The sequence below is a fragment of the Astatotilapia calliptera genome, chromosome 3, assembly GCF_964374335.1.
Source record: "Astatotilapia calliptera chromosome 3, fAstCal68.1, whole genome shotgun sequence".
NCBI classification, from domain to species: Eukaryota; Metazoa; Chordata; class Actinopteri; order Cichliformes; family Cichlidae; genus Astatotilapia; species Astatotilapia calliptera.
Window position 1 is genome coordinate 13,578,136 of NC_137424.1, and position 23,012 is coordinate 13,601,147.

Consider the following 23,012-nt stretch of genomic DNA (forward strand, 5'->3'; position numbering starts at 1 on the left):
AACTCTCTCAACAACACCAACGACCAGGACAAGGGACCACGACCTTCCCCAGTCCCCCAAACCCCTGACAGGCCATCACCCTCCTCCCCCTCCCTTTCTCCCTCCTCTCCACACCTGAAATTCACTGAGGAGATGATGGAGCGGGTCAATGCTGGGCTCAGATCTACCCCCCGTCCCAATCCCTTTTTGTCCCCCATAAACCCCCCACCAGAGCGGCCAAAGGTTCGCCATCGAGCCCCACCCTCAACAGAGCAATCGAAGTCACATTGCCCAGCCTCGCCCCCCTTAGTTCCTCTTCATGCCCTGTCTCCGCAGTCTGATGTGTGATGTGTGGAGGGTCCGGGCTGTGAGGATTATGGCAGTGATGACTTTTCCCAGGAGAAGCTGGGACCCTGTTTACTAGAAGGTTTTAAAATGTCTGTACTTTTAGGTGACAGGAGACATGTGGCCTGGTCAAAACACAGAGAGCTGCACTCTAAAAGATCTTTAAACATAGTAAACATACCTTGTGTGCCACAGACTCTTGATTTTGACTGTGTAATTATTGCTGGGGATTTTAACATTCATGTGGACAACCCTCAGGACAAAGGGACTAAAGACCTGAGTAACACTCTGGGCAACTTTGGGCTGACTCAGCATGTAACAGAGGCCACACATAATAGAGGACACACTCTTGACCTACTGATCTCCAAAGGCCTGAGCATTTCAAAGGTTACTGTGTCTGATGTGGGCCTGTCTGATCATTACTGTGTTTTCTTTGAAAGTAAAATCTCAGCCCACACAAATATATCAACAACAGTGATCACAAAACGGTGTATAACTGAATACAGTAGTGCAATTTTTAACCAGGTCTTCCCATTAACACCTGACCTGCCCAGAGGGTCAGTCAATGAGCTCGTCAATAGCTTCAATGCTAACATGTTAAATGTAATGGACACTATTGCTCCCATTAAGGTGAAGGTTATCTCTGGAAGGAAAACGTCTCAATGGAGAAACTCCACACTGGTGAAAAATGAAAAAAGAGAGTGTAGGAAAGCTGAGCGCAGATGGAGAAAAACAAACCTCCAGGTTCATTATGACATTTATAAAGAGAAACTTCACAATTATAATTTACAACTGAGGAATGCAAGGAGGTCCTACTTCTCTGACATCATCACTAAAAACAGCCATAATGCTCGGGTCTTATTTTCTACAGTTGACAGGCTAACAAACCCTCCTGTGTCAGTGGCAGCTGAATTTCATTCGACCATGGCCTGCAATGACTTTGCCAAATTCTTCACTGAAAAAATCCAAAAAATTAGACAAGCAATTGGTACATCAACAGCAGATCCAGGATATGTACTGTGTCCACCAAAAAACTGTTTAAACACCATGAAACAGTTTCAACCTATTAACAGCAAAGACCTGGAGGACATCTTAGGTAAACTGAACTCCTCCTCCTGCTGTTTAGATGTCCTGCCAACAAGTTTTTTCAAAAAGGTCTCAAAGACTTTAGAGTCAGACCTGTTACAGATCGTCAACTTTTCTTTATTATCAGGTGTGTTTCCAGAATCACTAAAAACTGCTGTAATAAAACCTATACTGAAAAAGGACAATCTTGACAAGACACAAATGAACAACTACAGGCCGATCTCAAATCTCCCATTTTTAAGTAAGATCATTGAAAAAGCAGTTTCTCAACAGCTCAATTACTTCTTAAAACAGAATAACTGCTACGATGCCTTCCAGTCAGGTTTTAGACAGAACCACAGCACTGAAACCGCTCTGACCAAAGTGTTCAATAACATATGTCTGAATACAGACAGTGGAAAAATGTCAGTCTTAGTTTTACTGGATCTCAGTGCAGCATTTGATACAGTTGACCACAACATATTACTCAAACGACTGGAGAACTGGACAGGTCTTTCAGGAACTGTACTAAACTGGTTCAAAACATACTTAGAAAACAGGAAATACTTTGTATCAATAGGTAACTTCACATCTGAGCAGACAAGTATCACATGTGGAGTTCCCCAAGGTTCCATCTTGGGACCCCTTCTGTTTAACATTTACATGCTCCCACTGGCACAGATTATAAACAACAACAAAATAAACTATCACAGCTATGCAGATGACACACAAATATATATCACAATGTCACCAGGAGACCAAGGCCCTGTGCAGGCTCTTGGTAAATGCATTGAGGAAATCAATGACTGGTTGTCTCACAATTTTCTCCAGCTAAACAAAAACAAAACTGAGGTAATAGTCTTTGGCGCCAAAGAAAAACGATTACAGGTCACCAGCATGGCGCCGAGTATGGCAGCCTCGTCGCGAGCTCCCCCAAGCAACGGCTTTCTTCTGTGTTTAATTTTACTTTTCCTTTATTTTTTCACGAGCAGCACTTGTCTCCTTGTGTATGACCGACAAACCTTACTGGACATAAAAGACGGTCTTTCTTATAACTTTCCGGAGTTCAAGTTTTGCAACACGGACGCTCCGTTTGCAGACCCCCCATTCATCTCACCTGAGACGCCTTTGTTCTCTGTCCCTGGAGGCCGCAAACGCCGACGCAGAGGGAGAAGATCTGGCGTTCTGGTTCGACTGAGACGGCGCACTTACAGACCACCGTTACCCAGTTTATTACTGGCTAATGTGCAGTCTCTGGAGAACAAGCTGTGCGAGCTTCGGGCGCGGATCTCGTTCCAGCGAGAGATGCGGGACTGCTGCGTGATCTGCCTCACAGAAACCTGGCTATCGGACAAGGTACCGGACTCTGCAATACAACTGCCGGGGTTCTCCGTGCATCGCGTGGACAGGTCACAGGATCTTACTGGGAAAAGCAGAGGCGGTGGTGTATGTTTCATGATCAACAACAGCTGGTGTGATTATGCGAACGTGCACCCGGTCAAATCCTTCTGCTCACCGGACCTGGAGTACCTGATGATTAAGTGCCGGCCATTTTGGCTACCGAGGGAATTTACAGCAGTGATTATTACGGCTGTTTACATGCCCCCACAAGCCGATACTGACCGAGCACTCAGGGAACTGTACAGCGCGATCAGCAGTGAGGAAACCGCACACCCGGAGGCAGCGTTTATCACAGCTGGAGACTTTAATAAGGGAAACCTGAAGAAAGTCTCACCAAAACTACATCAACACATTCCCTTTAATACATGTGGGAACCGGCTTCTCGACCACTGTTACACCTCTTTCCGGGATGCGTACAAAGCCTTCCCCCGCGCCCCATTCGGCCAATCAGATCACTGCTCCATCCTGCTCCTGCCCGCCTACAGGCAGAAGCTGAAACAGGAAGCTCCAACCCGGAGGGCGGTGCACTGTTGGACGGACCAATCGGAGTTTGCGCTGCGGGACTGTTTTGATCACGCGGACTGGGAAATGTTTCACGTAGCCGCAAAAGACATTGATGAATACACAGACTCAGTCTGTGGATTTATCAGGAAATGCGTGGAAGATGTCGTCCCATCCAGAACAGTTAAATCCTTCCCAAATCAAAAACCCTGGATTAACGGAGATGTTCGCGCAGCACTGGCGGCACGGAACACCACCTTTGCCTCCGCGAACACATCGGACTACAAACACGCACATTACCAACTCCGGAAGACGATCAAAGCAGCCAAACGTGAGTACAGGGACAGGGTGGAGCAACAGTTCTACAACCCTCGGAGTATGTGGCAGGGACTAAACACGATCGCAGACTTTAGAGTGAAAACCAGCACACCGCAGACCACGGCCTCTCTGTGTGAGGATCTAAACGTATTCTACGCTAGATTCGACACAGCGAACACCATGAGACCGGACAGTGTGCGCACCGCGGATGACGTCAGTGCGCACACTGTGTCTGAGGAGGATGTGCGGAAGTGCTTCAGGAAGGTGAACGCGCGCAAAACTACTGGTCCGGACGGGATTCCCGGCCGCGTCCTCAAGTCTTGCGCGGCTCAGCTGGCTGGAGTGTTCACACACATCTTCAACCTTTCCCTCTCTCTGTCTGTAGTCCCAGCCTGCTTCAAAATGGCCACCATCGTCCCTGTACCCAAATCCTCCACCATCTCCTCATTGAACGACTGGCAACCTGTAGCCCTGACCCCCATCGTGAGCAAATGCTTCAAGAAGCTGGTCAGAGACTTCATCTGCTCTGCACTACCTGACTCACTGGACCCTCTACAGTTTGCATACCGCCACAACAGGTCCACTGATGATGCCATAGCCCTGACACTACATACTGCCCTGTCACACCTGGAGAAGAGAGACACGTATGTGAGAATGCTGTTTGTAGATTACAGCTGTAGAATAAGGAGGGGATGTTTTTCTCATTATCATTTAATATTTTAATATGGCATTATTAGTTCACCAGAAGTATATAATCAGCTTTGCATTAAACATAAATTGAAGTTTTTGACTTTACATCATCCTTTGCATTACAGTGATTGTTATAACTTTAGTTTGATCTTTTTCCTTGCAGGTACCAGAATAATAACATGATTTTCCATTGCAGATGTAACTATGATCATTCCATACACATTGCAGTTTGTTGCTTATTCTAGAGTTGTGCTCAAGGTAATTAAAGGTTAAAAGCTACAGCCAGCGTGATGTCTGGCTGATCTATGGAGGGCAAAGGCTTTGAGCTTGGAAGGCCACACGCGCTTACACAGCACTTATAAGATGTTATTCTTGGTGATTTTGTGCTTAGTCATGTTCTAATATGTTTTAAGTAGAAGTAGCTGATCCAGCAATATTCATTTAATATTATATACTTGATTTAGAGCAATACACACTGATGGTCTTAACAAATGTCCTTGTAGCTGCCATGTTGTGTCTTAGCAGGGTACAGATGGTTCCAGGACAAGGGGGCAGTCAGCGTCTGCCCTCGGGAAGGAGACAATGTTATTCTTTGTGTTAAATAAAATTGTCAACATTGATTGTATTACACCTGTCACTACGCATGAAGGGGCGTTCTAATACCCTGATTTCATAAAACTATGGTGATGTGTTTTTTGAGATGAGATCTGAGACTGTCTGCATACAGTGTCCATCTCCCACGTGTGTGATCATTAAATCATCGTTTGACTCAACCCGACCGGACCAGTGTTGTTATTGTGGGTTTTTCCTCTGGTGTCCATCCCCAATATTTTGAACCTTAACACAGCTCAGCATTCAATACCATCGTTCCCTCGAAGCTGGACAGGAAACTGCAGGATCTAGGACTGAGTAGCTCCCTCTGCAGCTGGATCCTTAGCTTCCTGTCTGACAGACGCCAGGTGGTCAGACTGGGCAGCATCACCTCATCCCCCATCACACTGAACACTGGTGCTCCACAGGGGTGTGTACTGAGCCCTCTTCTATACTCACTCTACACCTACGACTGCACAGCCACTAACAACTCCAACATCATTGTGAAGTTTGCGGACGACACTACAGTGGTGGGTCTTATCACCAACGGTGATGAGACGGCTTACAGGGAGGAGGTCAGCGCCCTGACCCACTGGTGTCAAGACAACCATCTCACCCTCAACGTCGCAAAGACAAAGGAGTTGATAGTGGACTTCCGGAGGTGCAGAGAAGTACACACCCCCATCACCATCAACGGCGCTGCTGTGGAGAGAGTGAGCAGCTTCCGGTTCCTTGGAATACATCTGGCTGAGGATCTTACGTGGTCAGTACACATAAACAAAACAGTGAAGAAGGCGCAGCAGCGCCTCTTCTTTCTCAGGAGACTGAAAAGATTCGGCATGAGCCCCCGCATCCTCAGGACCTTCTATCACTGTGCCATTGAGAGCATCCTCACTGGATGCATCACCACCTGGTATGGCAACAGCACCGCCTACAACTGCAAAGCTCTCCAGCGAGTAGTGCGGTGCTCTGAACAGATAATTGGAGGTGAGCTTCCCTCCCTCCAAGACATCTACAGGAAGCGGTGCCTGAGGAAAGCGGGGAGGATCATCAAGGACTCCAGTCACCCCAGCCATAAACTGTTCAGACTACTTCCATCAGGAAGGAGGTTCTGCAGCATCCGGTCCCGTACCAGCAGACTGAGAGACAGCTTTTTCCATCAGGCCATCAGACTGCTGAACACTTCATAGACAGCTCAGCTTCACTACTGGAACTTCAACACTATGCACTCCACACTGTATATAATTGCCACTTGTTTTGCACATATTCAACTCTGTATATTTTTATATATTTTATTTATTATTTTTTTACTATTTAATTTGTAAAAATGTGTATACACACACACACACACACACACACACACACACACACACACACACACACACACACACACACACACACACACACACACACACACACACACACACACACACACACACGTAGGATAATATTTAGTATACACATCCAGAAATGCATACACTATTATATATTATATATTGTACATATATTTATTAGTTTCAGATTAGCCATTCTTGTATTTTGCTCGTTTGTGTTGTTGTGTTTTGCACATCTCTGTTGCTTGTGGGGCTCGCACACAAGAATTTCACTTGCATGTGCTGTGCCAGTGTGCCTGCACATGTGATGTGACAATAAAAGTGATTTGATTTGATTTGATTTGGTGAATCCAGCGTCTCGAGTTCTGGAGGCATCAAAGAGGTCACAGTTGTATTGGAGAAATCCCAAAACTTTACAAATTCATACAAAGACAGAAAACCTGGTGAAATAAATTACTGACACAGTTGGATGTTAAAAGTAAAGACATGAGTACAAATGTACTCACAGAGCTTTGTTGGAGGCTTTGACCACTGGCAGCAGCCTCAGAAGAGCCTCCTCTGAAGCAGAGTATTTCTGCAGGTCAAACTCATCCAGATCTTCTTCTGATGATAGTAAGATGAAGACCAGAGCTGACCACTGAGCAGGAGACAGTTCATCTGTGGAGAGACTTCCTGATCTCAGGGACTGTTGGATCTCCTCCACTAGAGAACGATCATTCAGTTCATTCAGACAGTGAAACAAATTGATGCTTTTCTCTGCAGACAGATTCTCACTGAGCTTCTCCTTGATGTACTGGACTGTTTTCTTATTGGTCTGTGAGCTACTTCCTGTCTGTGTCATCAGACCTCGTAGGAGAGTCTGATAGGTCTGCAGTGAAAGACCCAGGAGGAAGCGGAGGAACAAGTCCAGGTGTCCATTTGGACTCCGTAAGGCCTTGTTCACAGCACTCTGGTGAAGAGATTGTAGGTTTGGTTTCTTAAATAATTTAGATTTCTTTGAGGTTGTTTGTTGTTCTTCCAGCAGATTGAGTCCAGAGTTGCTGAAGGTCAGATGGACATGAAAAGCAGCCAGAAACTCCTGAACACTCAGATGGATGAAGCAGAACACCTTGTCCTGGTACAGTCCTCTCTCCACTTTAAAGATCTGTGTGAACACTCCTGAGTACACTGAGGCTGCTCTGATATCGATGCCACACTCTGTCAGGTCTGATTCATAGAAGATCAGGTTTCCTTTCTGCAGCTGATCAAAAGCCAGTTTTCCCAGAGACTCCATCATCTTCCTGCTCTCTGGACTCCAGTGTGGATCTGTCTCAGCTCCTCCATCATACTTGACCTTCTTCACTTTGGCCTGAACCACCAGGAAGTGGATGTACATCTCAGTCAGGGTCTTGGGCAGCTGTCCTCCCTCTCTGGTTCCCAGCACATCCTCCAGAACTGTAGCAGTGATCCAGCAGAAGACTGGGATGTGGCACATGATGTGGAGGCTTCGAGCTTTCTTGATGTGGGAGATGATCCTGCTGGCCTGCTCCTCATCTCTGAATCTCTTCCTGAAGTACTCCTCCTTCTGTGGGTCAGTGAACCCTCTGACCTCTGTCACCATGCCGACACAGTCAGGAGGGATCTGATTGGCTGCTGCAGGTCGTGTGGTTATCCAGAGGCGAGCAGAGGGAAGCAGTTTCCCCCTGATGAGGTTTATCAGCAGCACATCCACTGAAGTGGACTTTCTAGGGTCAGTTAGGATTGTAGTTTTGTGGAAGTCCAGAGGAAGCCGACACTCATCCAGACCATCAAAGATGAACACAACCTGGAAGTCTTCAAAGCTGCAGATTCCTGCTTCTTTGGTTTCAGTAAAGAAGTGATGAACAAGTCCCACCAAGCTGAACTTTTCCTCTTTCAGCACATTCAGCTCTCTGAAAGTGAATGGAAATATGAACTGGATGTCCTGGTTGGCTTTGTCTTCAGCCCAGTCCAGGCTGTATTTCTGTGTTAAGACTGTTTTCCCAATGCCAGCCACTCCCTTTGTCAGCACTGTTCTGATTGGTTCATCTCTTCCAGGTGAGGCTTTAAAGATGTCTTCTTGTCTGATTGTTGTTTCTGGTCTGTCTGGTTTCCTGGAAGCTTTTTCAATCTGTCTGACCTCATGTTCATCATTGACCTCTGCAGTCCCTCCCTCTGTGATGTAGAGCTCTGTGTAGATCTGATTCAGGAGGGTTGGGTTTCCTGCTTTAGCGATGCCCTCAAACACACACTGGAACTTCTTCTTCAGGGTGGATTTAAGGTTACGATGACAAACTGGAGCTGGAAGTTCTGAATAATAATAATAAAAATACAACTTTAACAATCATATTTTATTTTAGAAGTTCTGAAAGAGAAGAAATATGTAGAATATCTTTTGAAAGTGGAAACAAACACTTAATTCCAAAAGAATGAATCTTTAAAACATGTTGCTCCATCTTTCATCTCTGGAAAATGTTCATTTATCCAGCAGCTTAAATCTTTAGATAAATCCTCTTACGTCTCTGCAGACGGTCAGCCAGCTCCTCCTGCTTCATTCTCCTCAGGAAGTCCACTGTGATCTTCACAAACGCCTCTCTGCTGCTGCTCCTCTGACTCTCTAAGCATTCTGGGTAATCTGGACTCAGAACCTTCTGGATCTTCTTCAGCTCGTTCTTCACAAAAGTGATGATGTTGTCCTCCAGCAGCTGGAACAGAATATTTATGAATGAGCCAATCAGAGTGAAATCATGGAGCCAAACATCAGATCCATGTTGGACACACTGACGATCCACTGGTCTACAAAGAGCAGCATGGAGATGACTGTGAACAGAACAGATGTAACAGTAGTTGTTGTACATGTACAGACCATAAATATGGAGTCCAGCTGTGTTTGATGCTGCTGGGCAGACTGACCACTGGGAACCTCTGAGCTCTGCTGGTCCACTCTGTGGAGGAACCATGAATGATTAGATCAACACAGGATAAAGATCCAGGAGTTTCTGCTCAAATAACTTCATCTGAATCAAGTCTGTCAAGTTTTAAACTCTCAGATTGTGAACATATCAGTAATTTTCAGTCTGTTTTCATGGACGTCCTTTCAGTGGTGATGTCAGGGATGATTTTTAAGAAGCTCATTAAACTGAACCATCAGCAGATCACTGCTCCAAAACCAGAACATGATCCGAGTCTCCTCAAACAGCAAATGACCAAGTGGAACATTTGGATCTTTTCTCTTTCATTGTTTTCTTTTTAATGAATCTTTGTAACAATCTGAGGATGTTTCAGGTCATATTTATCCAGGAAACACAAACATGTAAAGGAGTCATCACAGCTCTCTGACCTCGTGGCTCCAGGTTCACCACTGAAGTCTGGAACGTCATCTTTGGACCGGTCACTCCTCACAGACGGACAGCTGGACCCTGCAGACTGTGACCTCTGACCTCTGCAGACACAAACATGATTGAAGCAGCTGTGATCACACAGACTGCAGATAATGCAGCTGTTTCCTGTCAGTAACATCCTCTTAGATTAGAGTTCAGCTTTTTACAGGAAAACTGGACAAAACTGATTTTTGTTACAAACTCATTTTCATTTCCTCTCAGCTCACAAACACAGTCAGACAATCAACCAGAGTCAACACTGATTATAATGTCAGTGCAGAATTATTTCTGTTACTCAGTGAGTTCAGCTCTCTGACCTCGTTGCTCCAGGTTCACCACTGAAGTCTGGATTTCCACCTTTGGACCCGTCACTCCTCACAGACAGACAGCTGGACCCTGCAGACTCTGCTCTGTCCTCCTCTTCCTCCATCATCATCTTCAGTCAGTCTGAGAGGTAAACCACAAAGACTCAGTGAGTTCACATTAACAGGAGGAACTGAGTTACAGTCGCTGACCTCTGACCTGTCATGTGACCATGAAACCAGGTCAATATGTCTGTAGGTTCAGTCATCCAGGTCATGTGATCTAAGGAGCTTGGAGAGAAAAGAGACGCCTTTAAGTTTCTGGAAGACGTTTCATCAGAGAAGCTTCTTCAGCTGTGATCTGGATGATGCTCACGACTGATCATGTGATGAGTCACATGATCAATAAAGGGTCAACAATATAACAACAATATAAACACTTATTTCAAGGAGGAAACTGAGAGCCTTTCCACCTGGTGCACAAACACCTGGAGCACAAACATCTGGAGCACAAACACCTGGAGCACAAACACCTGGAGCACAGACATGGAGCACAAAAATCTGGAGCACAGACACACCAACACAGATCCTGATGAGGTCACGTGATGTTTCTCTGAGTGTTTATGAACACAAATCAAAGATGAAACAGCACAAAGACACTTCAAAGTGATTCTACTGTAGAAACATGAACAGGTAGAAACCTGCAGCCTGACTGCTCATCACTTTGTTACCTGTTCAGCAGCAGCAGCAGCAGCAGCTCACTTTATCACGGTGCTGGTCTGGGGTCAGTGTTTACTCAGCTTTAACGTCACTCTGGGTTCTTGGCTAGCTTAGTGTTAGCTTAGCGTTAGCATGCTGTGTGCTAGCTTAGCGTCAGAGCTCTGCAGGTGTCTCGTGTGTAAATATTAATCACAGTGACAGTAAAGGAGGTAAAGGGCTGTGACGTCATCACGTACGCTGCGTCCTCTGTGGGCTCTGAGTGAACTCACAAAGTACAAACTACAAGTACACAAACACGAACGTAGCTCAGAGTGGCGGACACACTCGGCCTCGTTGGTCCAGCTGTGAGTCCGTTACCGTGAACTATGGAGCGGCAGATTTGTGCTGAACTAAGCTGCACACAGCTGATGTTAGCCAGGAAAACATTACACACTGACTTTAATGGAGAGACCGGAAATACAAACACACACAGTTTGTTGTGTGAAGAAATCAAACACGAGCTGAACAAACAGTAAAGTTCCTAAAGACAAACTGTTAAAGGAGGAAACGAAGCAAACTTACAGTTTCTTCACACACCAACAACAAGCTCCACTCCACACCTGGACACTAAACACGGACACACAGGTGAGCTGCTTCCTGGAAGGAGGCGGGGCTCCACCTGAAACTCAGCACAGGTGGGAGGGGCTCAGCTCTGTGTGTGCTGATGTGTTAACTTTAAAAATATGCCGTCTGACTGCTCAGACTGAGTCAGAGTAAAGTTCACATGCTGACGTGTGGAGACATGAAACCTTGTTGTAGCTGCAGGTGTGAACACACTGATCCCAGATCAGCTCTGCTGTATTTGTAACATGAACATTTCTGCTGCAAAGCTTCAAATGTTCAGCATGTTTCTCTGTTTACAGTCTATAGATCCAGTCACACTTTCTACCTTCACCTGTGCAGTAAAGACGGAGAGCAGAGCTGAAACCAAGCGTCCAATCAGTGAGCAGCATCAACACCTGAGCTTCATTCAGACTCTGTTATTGAAGATGTTGTTGGTACAAAGTTCATCTGCTGCTCACATGAATCCATGAAAGATTTATTTCACTGAATGTTTCTTCAAAGCTCATTTCAACCTGTTGAAGTCATGAATGAAAGTGCAGACTGAGAGTGGATCACATGATGTTTGAGGTGTGTCATGTGACATGTTCAGTATTGTCACACATGTCTAGATTGTCCCTGATATCATAACTGCTCAAACACTGATGATTATATTTGAAGAATTATTCCTGATGGCAGCAAAGTTTGAATGGAGCTCTCTGTCTGTGCTGATTTGTCGCCCTCTGGAGGTCAAAGCACAAACTGCATGATGTCACTGTAACCACCACAGTGACAGGAAGTGTTTTTATGACTGAAACACTGAAATGATGCTAACGGCTGTCGTTAGGCTCACTGACAGCAGTGCTGATGTGTTCATGTCAAACACTGGCTCAGGTCAGACTCCTTCATCCTTCTCCAGCGTGACTGTATCCTTCTGCAGGCATTTGCGCTCCATAGCAGTAGTGCTGCCATACCATGCAGTGATGCAGCTGGTCAAGCTGCTCTCCACAGTGCAGCTGTAGAACCTGCTGAGGATCTTGGCCAACATACCAAATTTCCTCAGCCTCCTCAGGAAATACAGCAGCTGCTGAGCCTTCTTGACCAGCTGTGTGGTGTTCAGTGTCCAGGTGAGGTCCTCACTGATGTGGACGCCCAGGTACTGCTGCTCACCCTCTCCACTTCACGCTCCCGGGTAAACAGCGGCTGGTGAGGCCTCTTCTTCTTCCTCGTGTCCACTATCATCTCCTTTGTCTTATCAGTGTTGAGGGTGAGGTTGTTGTCCTCACACCGTGACACCAGACCAGCCTCCTCTCTCCTATAAGCCACGTCGTCCTCTCCAGTGATGTGACCAATCACTGCAGTGACATCCGTGAACTTCAAAATGATGTTGTCATTGTTGGAGGCGACACAGTCATGGGTGACCAGGGTGTAGAGGATGGGGCTGAGGACGCAACCCTGTGGGATGCCAGTGTTTGTCTGCCAGTCAAAAAGCCCTGTAGCCAGTCACAGAGGGTGGAGGGTGCAGGCCAAGTGTAGCCAGTCACATAGGGTGGATGATGCAGGCTGAGTGTAGCCAGTCACAGAGGGTGGGGTGCAGGTCGAGCGTCGCCAGTCACAGAGGGTGGAGGGTGCAGGCTGAGTGTAGCCAGTCACAGAGGGTGGGGTGCAGGCCGAGTGTAGCCAGCCACAGAGGGTGGAGGGTGCAGGCCGAGTGTAGCCAGTCACAGAGGGTGGAGGGTGCAGGCCGAGTGTACCCAGTCACAGAGGGTGGAGGGTGCAGGTCGAGCGTTGCCAGATACAGAGGGTGGAGGGTGCAGGCCGAGCGTAGCCGGTCGCAGAGGGTGGAGGGTGCAGGCCGAGTGTTGCCAGTCACAGAGGGTGGTGTACAGGTCGGGTGTAGCCAGCTTGTGAGTGAGTTTTTGTGGGATCACAGGATTGAAAGCTGAGCTGTAACCAACCAAAAGTACCCTGATGTAGGAGTCTTTGTTCTCCGGGTGGGAGAGGTAGTAGTGAAGGGCAGTTTTGCCACAAAACAGCACAACCAAGGACTCAGAAGCACAACATAAAACACAACAAGTTAAAATGCTGGGTCACAGAGACCCATGACAGACTCACCTTTAACTGCCCAAGACTGCGTCTGAATCTTTGGACCAACTTCAGGGATGAACTCAGTGATGTCAGTAAGACAGGAAAGGTTTTCAAATCAAGCTCACTGGGTGTGTTGCAGAGTATATAGTTAGTGTAGTTGTTGTTTTGTGTGTCAGTTCTACTACTAAGTGTCACAGTTGCTGCAAAAAAAGCCTCCAAGTAATAATAATTTACCTTCAAATCGTTCCTCCAACTCATTTAGTCGCATTCAAGCAGTTTGTTTCTTACAAAATCATCCAAGAAATGAACCTGAAAGATAAACTGTAATATTTAACCAGACTAGATCTTTGTAACACATTTCTGTGTCGTGTTCCTGTTCCACACAGGTGCAGACTGTGGAAATCTCTGTGGCCATGTAGTGGGGAGGTTTAGGGATGGGTATCGAAAACCGGTTCTTGTTGAGAACCGGTTCCCACGATTCCCTTATCGATTCCAGTCGCCCTGAATGACGTCACCACGTTGCGGAGCGTCATTTACCTGGCAGGAAACACACCGCCTAAGTGGCTCAAATGCTCAAAAGTTTGGTTACGTTACACTTTACGAGAATGGATGACAACAGGGCAACTTGCAATACTTGCAAAGTAGATATTTCATTTAAGGGAGGAAACACTACGAATATGCAAAAGCATTTGCTCACAAAACACGCGATGACCTTAAATGAATGCCGTGTTTTTAATTCCGCTCCGGACTCGTGAATCGTCCTCTCCCGTTAATGCGGCAGGTAAATAATCAACCAACAGTGCATATTATGTTAGCGCGATCTGCCTTATTACAAAACCTGCCATTAGTGTGCATTTAGGTGACCATGATGAGACAGAGTCTGGCTCAGATGCTGGCAGTTCTCACTGCAGTCTACCAGTAGCGTTTCCTTTCAGGCCAGGATAGACGAATGTCACTGAGCAGCAGTGATGTGACGTTCTGTATCGAGGCTTCGAAGCTTGTGTGGAGTAATGGAGGCGGCGTTTCCGCGATGCGCGTATCGAGGCTTGCTTCATTTATGGGAGAAGCTGAAAATGATGACGTCCGAAGCCTCGCTGCCCGGCTGTACCACGTGACTGGTTCATGAAGTGGTTCGAACTTTGCCGCGAGATATGACAGCGATATAAACCCTCAGACTTCATTCAAAACGTGGGTGTTTGATGGAGAGTTGCGGTTAGTGAGAGTTTGGAGACAGTTTGGAGGTTTATGAGAGTGAGGAGAGAAAGTCAGGAGAGAATGGAGCCAGCTAAGAAGAGGAGGATGTCCTCCCCTGTGTGGGAACATTTTGATTTTATTCCTCCCAACAAGGTATGTAAATTTTCACAGAAGATGTATTTTCATAATACTGATGGTGCAATAAAACTTATGTTAAGCTGTCTGTACTTTTGTACAAGGTGAAGTGTTTGCTATGTGCCAGGGAGCTGGGATATAACAACAACAGCTCATCCATGCTTAGGCACTACAGAGCTATGCATGAGAATAAGGGGAACACCAATTGTGGAGCAAGACCAGGTGAGCCATCAAATGCCAGGATAATAGAGCATGCAGTAATGTTACTAAATGATATAACAATATTATACAACTGTAATAAGTTACATGTGTGGTATTTATATTTGTGCTTTGTCTTTATTGTCTTTCCTCAGGAGAACAATCTCAAATAGATGAAGACCTGGTTACCATGGTGATTGAGGACTCCCAGCCATTTAGCATTGTCGAGGACAAAGGATTCAAAAGATTTGTTAAATCGTTAAATCCTAGCTATGTTCTCCCCACTAAAGGTTATAAAAGCAGTGAAAATTTAGTTTTTACAGAATAAAATGTGAACAGGCAGGACTGAGGCTCAAAGCCTCAGTGTGTAGCTGTCCATACCTCAACGTTACAAAAGCACAACCACTGTCCACACCCCAACCACACCTCACCTCACAGTAAATGATCATTTCCATTTTAAGCATTTCCAAATGATCATTTTCCATACTGCCAGTATAACAATACAAAGTATACTGCATCACTACAATATACATGTTTTACACACTCCTTTTGTTGTTGACATTTACAGGCTGTGTGCAAAAGGCCAACCTCTTCAAATTCATGCCAACTAATATTTTTACATCCAGTAGGTGTCCTACTAGAGCAAATGAAGCTTCAAGAAGCTTTGCGCTGGGATGAACCAATTGGATGAAAAGCTTCAGTGCTTCATGAAGCTTCATCTGCCCATCACTAAATAAGAGCACTCTGTCACTAATGTAACGTCACACTGACTTTGTGACTGTTTAACTTTGTGCTGGCAGAATTAAAGTAACTTGGTGTCACTTCTTCTTTCCTGTCTCTCTGAGCAAATTCAGCTCTGACTGAAATAATCAAACTGGTAATTATCAACCATTGTATTAAAGACTTTATTATTTTATTCTGAAAATCAACAGAAATCTGGTGCTGATCAAAGAAGTTCCTTTTAATGGCTGTCATTCAAAGCTTTAAATCAGGGTCCCCAATCCCAGTCCACGAGGGCCAGTGTCCTGCAGGTTTTAGATCCCACCCTGGGTCAACACACCTGAATCAAATCATTGGTTCATTACCAGGCCTCTGGAGAACTTCAAGACATGTTGAGAAGGTAATTTATCCATTTAAATCAGCTGTGGTGGATCAAGGACACATCTAAAACCTGCAGACACCAGCCCTCGTGGACTGGGATTGGGGACCCCTGCTTTAAATGGACTGACCAACTTGTTACTTGGGATGGTTTTAGAGGTCAGGGCCCTATTTCAGGAAGCCGGTTTAGAAAACTCAGAGTGAAAAACGATACTCAGGGTTGAGTAATCCCGAACTGTCCAACTCGGAATATTCGGTTTCAGAAAGGCTGATAACAAGTAGTTCAATCAACGCGGAGTTGCTTTAACCCCAAGTTAAGCGCGCGCACGAGGATACATAAAGCCCTGATTAGTGGAGCACAGATTAAGCGAGTCACCATGGAGACGGAGGGAAAGAAGGCGTGGTCAATGTATTTTACAGCACTTGAGGCTGAAATTCTGATGGCAGCATATGCTGATAACATGCAAATTTTGCGGAAAAAAAGTAACACAGCCTCAGCTGCAAAAGAAAGGGAGCATGCATGGCAAAACATAGCCGACAGAGTCAATGTGTGAGTGTTAATTTAAACATTGATCTAGGGATTTCCACCCATTTAACACGTTATTTATTATATTCAGTGTTGGGACTAATGCGTTATTAAGTAACGCGTTACAGTAACTACGTTATTATTGTGGTAACGAGCACGGTAACTAGTTATTATGCCAAAATCAGGAACGCGTTAGTCGTTACTGGGATTTAGATAGGGTCGTTACTCGTTACTTCGTGTGGTAGCTATCGCGGAGCTTCCACAGATTCAGTAACATTAGCAAGTGGTGGAGGCCAGCAGGTGGATGAAGGAAAAGGGACACAGAAGGAAAAGAGACCCGAGGCGGCCGCCGGTCCAAGTGTGAACTGAACTTCAGGTAAGAAGTTATGACCTGCAGTCTCTCTGGGTCAGATATGAACCAAGTTTAGGTGGAGTTTATTTTCGTTATGCTGACTTTTTCCGTACTGCGTGCTAGCTAGCACGACGGAGTTTCTATACAGCTGGGTGGGTGCTATGAAGTTAATGATGTTGAACTTTATTTTGTTCATAAGTTAGAGTTGCCAACCGTCCCGTCTGGTATTCAGAGAAAATATTACGCGTTTCTTATTGACGTGAAAAGGAACAGAGTTTGTCCCGTAATTCAGCTACAATGAAAAAGGCACAAAGCTGGAGTTATTCTGTGTCTTTGCTGCACAGCTGCCTCTTCTTCTCTCATTCTCCCCTCTCCCTCTCCCGTTTCTACTTCAATCATGAAAACTGATCAATGATCAGCTGATCGGCTCTCTTGTTTGTTTATCGCCCACTTTGCGCCGAAAGAGGAAACCAGCGGATGTCGCGCTAAACAACAGCAGCACATTTACAGCTGTTGTTAGAATTTATTTAATATTAATTTCTAGTATCAGCTGATGTTTGCTGGAGCCACAGCTGCAAAAAAGCTGCTGGTCATGATATGGTTTGGTTATCTGGTGAGAGGGAAACATGAAGATGAAACCAGGAGATGTCCTTACTGGATCATCAGAGCTGAACAGGTGATGGAGAAACAGGTTTACCTTTTAGGTGACATGAATGAGTTGAAGGGAAGTTATGAACTGTTTCTGAGAGACAAATAACACCAGGATCCTTTTTTAGGTAGCTGACAGCTGGTAACTGTGCAGGGGCGGATCTAGCAAAGTGTTGCCAGGGGGGCATGTAGGGCATTAACAGGGAAAGGGGGGCACAAAGAAATACTTTTCTTTCTTATTCTCATTTAAAATGTCTAGCTTTTAAAAAATGATTATCTGAATCTTACAACAAACGATTGATAGATTGATGCATATATACCATCAGAACAGTGTACATCACTGTCACAACAGCGTTTATTTTCATTCAAAGGCTTTATGATTTTTCCTATAATGGTGGGCCGGTCTCTAGTCAAAATGTCCGGGCCAATTTTCTGTCCCAGTCCAGCCCTGCATGCAGCTCATCTGCAGTCTGGTGTTACCAACATCTTCCTATTCAGAAGGCAGAACTTCCGAGTTCTGAGTACAATCGAAAGCACCACGACTGCAGTTTTTGTGTTGGATGTAAAAGGCGCACATGACGCTGTGACGTAGGCTAGAATCATGGCAGCAGTCAATGACGGTCCAGGCGTGGGATTTCTCTCGTGGAAATATGCACATTATCTTTTCCTTTCTATTGGTAGGTGGCACAGTGCACTTGTGGCAAGTAAGCAAGCTAGAAGACTGGCAAAGTTATGGAAGCAAAACATTAACAAGAGAATTCTGAGTAAAACCAAAGTTACTTTCCCTAGTAACTAGTTACTTTGAAAATAATGAGTAGCTTGAAGTAACTGAGTTACTTTTGAGAGAAGTAACTAGTAATGTAACTAAGTTACTATTTTAAAGTAACTTACCCAACACTGATTATATTTCATTTTTTATTTTATGTACCTGTACATTAATGCTGTGGAAAGACTTCCTGTTCACATAGTCTCCTTCATTTACTGAAGGAGCAATGATTGGAATGTGAGTGCCATCTGTACAGCCAATCACTCCTGGGAACCGTGAAAATAAATGTAAAATGTAAGTAGTAGTTCAAGTATCACCACATCATGAATTAAGTTTTGTTCATCCTGCTATCTGCAATTTTGTGGAATCTCTCTTTGATAAATCTTGTGGGTCTATGACCGGGGAACACCACAAACGAGTACAGGAGACGTTTCAGTGCAACTGTAACATTCCTGACTGCCCGACAGACGGTAGCCTTGGAAACGTGCTCAGCATCACCAATATTATACAGAAAGCTCCCGTTTGCAAAAAACCGAAGTGCAATACAAATAGAATAGAATAGAATAGAATAGAATTCAACTTTATTGTCATTGCACATGCACAGGTACAGGGCAACGAAATGCAGTTTGCATCCATCCAGAAGTGCTTTAGTGATATAGGTATATTACAATATATATTAGCAATAGTATAGATATGTAAGTATATTACAGAAATGGGTCTATTATGGTATGTTATAATGTACACGGTATGAAGTATGTTGTGAATATGCTATAACTATAAGTATGTACAGGCTGTAGTGAGTACAAGCTATGTACAGGATATAAATATGAAAAACTATACAGAATATGAAATAAATAACTTTACAGAAATATGAGATATACAGCTATACAGAAATGGGAACTATGCAAGTTGTAAACAGTTGTAGGGTTAAAAATTAGTCAAAGTCAAAGTCAACTTTATTTGTCAATTCTGCCACATGTACAGGACATACAGAGAATAGAAACTTCGTTACTCTCAATCCCTAGAAAAAATAGCAAATGAACATTTAAATATAAGAGTGATTAAAAATGCAAGTAAAATAATTAAAAAGTAAAAATTTAAATAAATACAATACAATTTTACATATAACAAGAAAGCTATACAATATACAATATAATGGGTAAATGACATTGAGTGTAAACCAGGCAGAGTAGTGCAAATAGGCAAATAGTGCAAATGGAGATTTAGTAATGTACGGTAAGAGATAGTGTAACAACAAAGTCTTATGAGGTAGTGGCAGTCCAATGCTCCACAAAGTGACTGGTAACTGGTGCAGGCCAGTGAGTGAGTCAGAGAGTGTGTGTGTGTGTGACAGAGTTCAGTGAGACCATGGAGGAGAGAGGGGAGAGGGGGCAGAAACGGGAGGGAGTTAAGCTTCCTGACAGCCTGATGGATGAAGCTGTCCTTCAGCCTGCTGGTCCTGGCCTGGAGACTCCGCAGTCTCCTCCCCGACGGCAGCAGCTTGAAGAAGCTTTGCATTGGGTGCGTGGGATCAGCCGCTATGCAAAGGGCTTTTTTAGTGAGACGGGTGCTGTAAATGTCCTGGAGGGAGGGGAGAGAGACACCAATGATCTTCTCTGCAGCTCTGACTATGCGTTGGAGGGTTCTGTGACAGGACGCATTGCAGGCTCCAAACCACACAGTGATGCAGCTCGACAGGATGCTCTCGATGGTGCCTCTGTAGAAAGTGTACATGATGGGGGCTGGTGCTCCTGCTCTTCTTAGTTTGCGGAGAAAGAAGAGACGCTGCTGTGATTTCTTGGCCAGTGCTGTGGTGTTGTACGTCCAGGAGAGATCCTCTGTGATGTGCACACCCAAGAACTTGGTGCTGCTCACTCTCTCCACAGACGCTCCGTCAATGGTCAGAGGAGCATGTTGGGTGTGCATTCTCCTGAAGCCCACAACAATCTCCTTCGTCTTCTCCACATTCAGAGAGAGATTGTTGTCAGCACACCACGTGGCCAGGCGTCTCACCTCACTTCTGTAGTCGGTCTCATCCCTGTTGCTAATGAGACCCACCACCGTTGTGTCGGCCGCAAACTTGATGAAGAGGTTGGAGCTGTATGATGGAGTGCAGTCATGGGTCAGCAGAGTGAAGAGGAGGGGGCTCAGCACACATCCCTGCGGGGCCCCCGTGTTTAAAATGATGGTGCTGGATGTATTACTGCCAACCCGTACTGCTTGAGGTCTTCCGGTGAGGAAATCCAACAGCCAGTTGCACAGTGAGGTGTTGAGCCCCAGCTGGACCAGTTTTTGAGTGAGCTGTTGGGGGATTATAGTGTTGAATGCTGAACTGAAATCTATGAACAGCATTCGAACATATGAGTCTTTTTTTGTCCAGGTGTGTGAGTGCCGAGTGGAGTGCAGTGGAGATGGCATCATCGGTTGAGCGGTTGGGCCGATACGCAAACTGGAAGGGATCCAGGGAGGGGGGCAGGACAGTCTTGATGTGTTGCATGACTAGTCGTTCGAAGCACTTCATCGGGATGGGAGTAAGTGCAACAGGACGGTAGTCATTAAAGCAGGAGGGAGATGACTTTTTTGGAACCGGAATGATTGTGGTGGCTTTAAAACATGTGGGGACGACAGCCTGGATGAGTGATATGTTGAAGATGTCTGTGAAGACATCAGTGAGTTCCACTGCACAGTCTCTCAGTACACGACCAGGAATGTTGTCAGGACCCGGAGCCCTATCATCATAAATAATCATTCGTATGTACAGAATGATTATTTACACAGAGCTATACAGTAGTGCAGTTAAGATAAGTGAGGGTGTAGATAGTTTCTACAGAGGCTATATAAAGTGCTAGTGGTTGTGAGTGGTGGTTCACTCCATGTTATTATTGTGTGTTTGAGGGTACAGTTGTCCATTGTGGGTGTGTGTATGTTGAGTCCATAAGTTAACGTGGGTCAGATGTCAGGAGGCAGAGTTCAGGAGTCTGACAGCTGTGGGGAAGAAGCTGTTCCGGTACCTGGTGGTCTTAGTCCGGAGGCTCCTGTGGCGCCTCCCAGAGGGCAGGAGGGTGAAGAGTCCATGTGATGGGTGACTGGGGTCTTTGATGATTTTCCCAGCCCTTTTCAGACACCGCTTCCTGTAGATGTCTTTTATGGCAGGAAGTGGTGCTCCGGCGATGCGCTGGGCAGTTTTCACGACCCTCTGCAACGCCTTCCGGTCCGAGGCAGAGCAGTTCCCGTACCAGACTGTTATACAGTTGGTCAGGATGCTCTCGATGGTGCAGCGATAGAAGTTCACCAGGATGTCTGAGGACAGGTGGTTCTTCCTCAGAGTCCTCAAGAAGAAGAGGCGCTGGTGAGCCTTCTTGACCAGCTTGGAGCAGTTGGTCATCCAGGTGAGATCCTCGGAGTTGTGGACTCCCAGGAACTTGAAGCTGCTCACACGCTCCACAGCCGTCCCCTTAATGTGGATGGGTGGATGTGGGTCAGCATTCCTCCTGTAGTCCACGATGAGCTCCTTGGTCTTCTCGGTGTTAAGCAGCAGGTTGTTTGTGTCACACCACTCAGCCAGACGATCCACCTCCTCCCTGTAGGCGGCCTCATCGTTGTCACTGATGAGGCCAATCACCGTGGTGTCATCTGCAAACTTAGTGATGGTGTTGGAACCATCAGCAGGTCTGCAGTCGTGGGTGAAGAGGGAGTAGAGGAAAGGGCTCATCACACAGCCTTGTGGTACACCGGTGTTCATTGTGATGGTAGATGAGCAGCGGTTATCCAGCCAGACATGTTGGGGGCGGTTGGTCAGGAAGTCCAGTAACCATTTGCAGATGAGTGAACTGATGCCCAGGTCTGTCAGTTTCCTGATGAGTTGTGAGGGGTGGATTGTATTGAACGCTGAACTGAAGTCTATAAACAGCATTCTGGCGTAGGTGTTGTTGTTGTCCAGGTGTGAGAGGACAGAGTGCAGTGCGATGGAGACTGCATCCTCTGTGCTCCTGTTCTGGCGGTATGCGAGAAATAATGTGTACAGAACTGAGAAGATGTCCGCGATGTGTCACATGAGCAATATTAGGCCCGAGGATGTTATTCAAATAAATTATAGATTGTGCTGAAAAACGGTGACGTTCACACAGAAAATCATCAGGAAATGATAAAATGTCCAAACGCGCTCTAATCACTCTCTCCCGGCGGAGAGCTCTGCGGAGAATTTGGGCTTCAACATCTACTGGCTCTTCAAGGAAGGGGCACGCCATGTCTGACACTGCAGGTTTCCGACAAAGAGGCGGAGAACGTCAGGGTTAGTTGAAGTAAACCTGCTAGGGGGCAGGTTAGCTTCACGGAGTGTGTCGTCATAGTAACTCACTCAGAATTAATCTAAACTCGCTTTGTGAAACCGAAAAACCAGAGTTTTCGTTCACTCAGGGTATACTTACTCAGAGTTTGCACTAAACCGGCTTCCTGAAATAGGGCCCTGGACACTGAGTGAATCAATCAAAGCTTTATCGGCTGAAATGCAACAAATCTCTGCTACACTTGATGTAACTGAACTCTGGCCTTGAGCACCAGTCCAACACAGCGCTTTACTAAACACTTTAAGGCTCATGGAGCCCCATTATTTTAGATTGCACAGCTGCCTCGTGGTTTTTGTCACATATTTGTGTTTTGTTGCCCACAGATGTGCATCATAGTATAGTTTTGGATTTGGACTCAGATACTAACAGACAGAAACAAAGAGACGCTGTCTTCTCTGAGGATGGTCTGCCTGGACTCGTGATGACACCAGAAGGTGAAGCACACACGATGCATTCACT

General features: G+C 45.6%; 2 protein-coding genes and 1 long non-coding RNA gene across 3 annotated transcripts in view; all 3 read right to left on the reverse strand.

The window, feature by feature from the left end:
- LOC145425217 (uncharacterized) overlaps window positions 1–23,012 on the reverse strand; it is a 300,454-nt gene that overhangs the window by 12,116 nt on the left and 265,326 nt on the right. The window lies entirely within an intron of this gene.
- The window catches only part of LOC113011591 (uncharacterized), a 207,167-nt gene continuing 190,595 nt past the window's right edge, over window positions 6,441–23,012 (reverse strand). Inside the window, exon 6 of the mRNA XM_080298133.1 lies at window positions 6,441–7,173. Within this exon, the coding sequence (XP_080154259.1) occupies window positions 7,046–7,173 (128 nt within the window). The 3' untranslated portion in view covers window positions 6,441–7,045. The remainder of the gene's footprint in view (window positions 7,174–23,012) is intronic.
- Window positions 8,714–11,677, reverse strand: LOC145426150 (uncharacterized). The gene is made up of 4 exons (XM_080299682.1): window positions 11,185–11,677; window positions 9,919–10,048; window positions 9,088–9,166; window positions 8,714–8,926 (listed from the first exon to the last, which is right to left on the reverse strand). Exons 2-4 carry the CDS (start codon window positions 10,035–10,037, stop codon window positions 8,714–8,716), a joined length of 411 nt encoding a protein of 136 aa, XP_080155808.1. The 5' UTR covers window positions 10,038–10,048; window positions 11,185–11,677.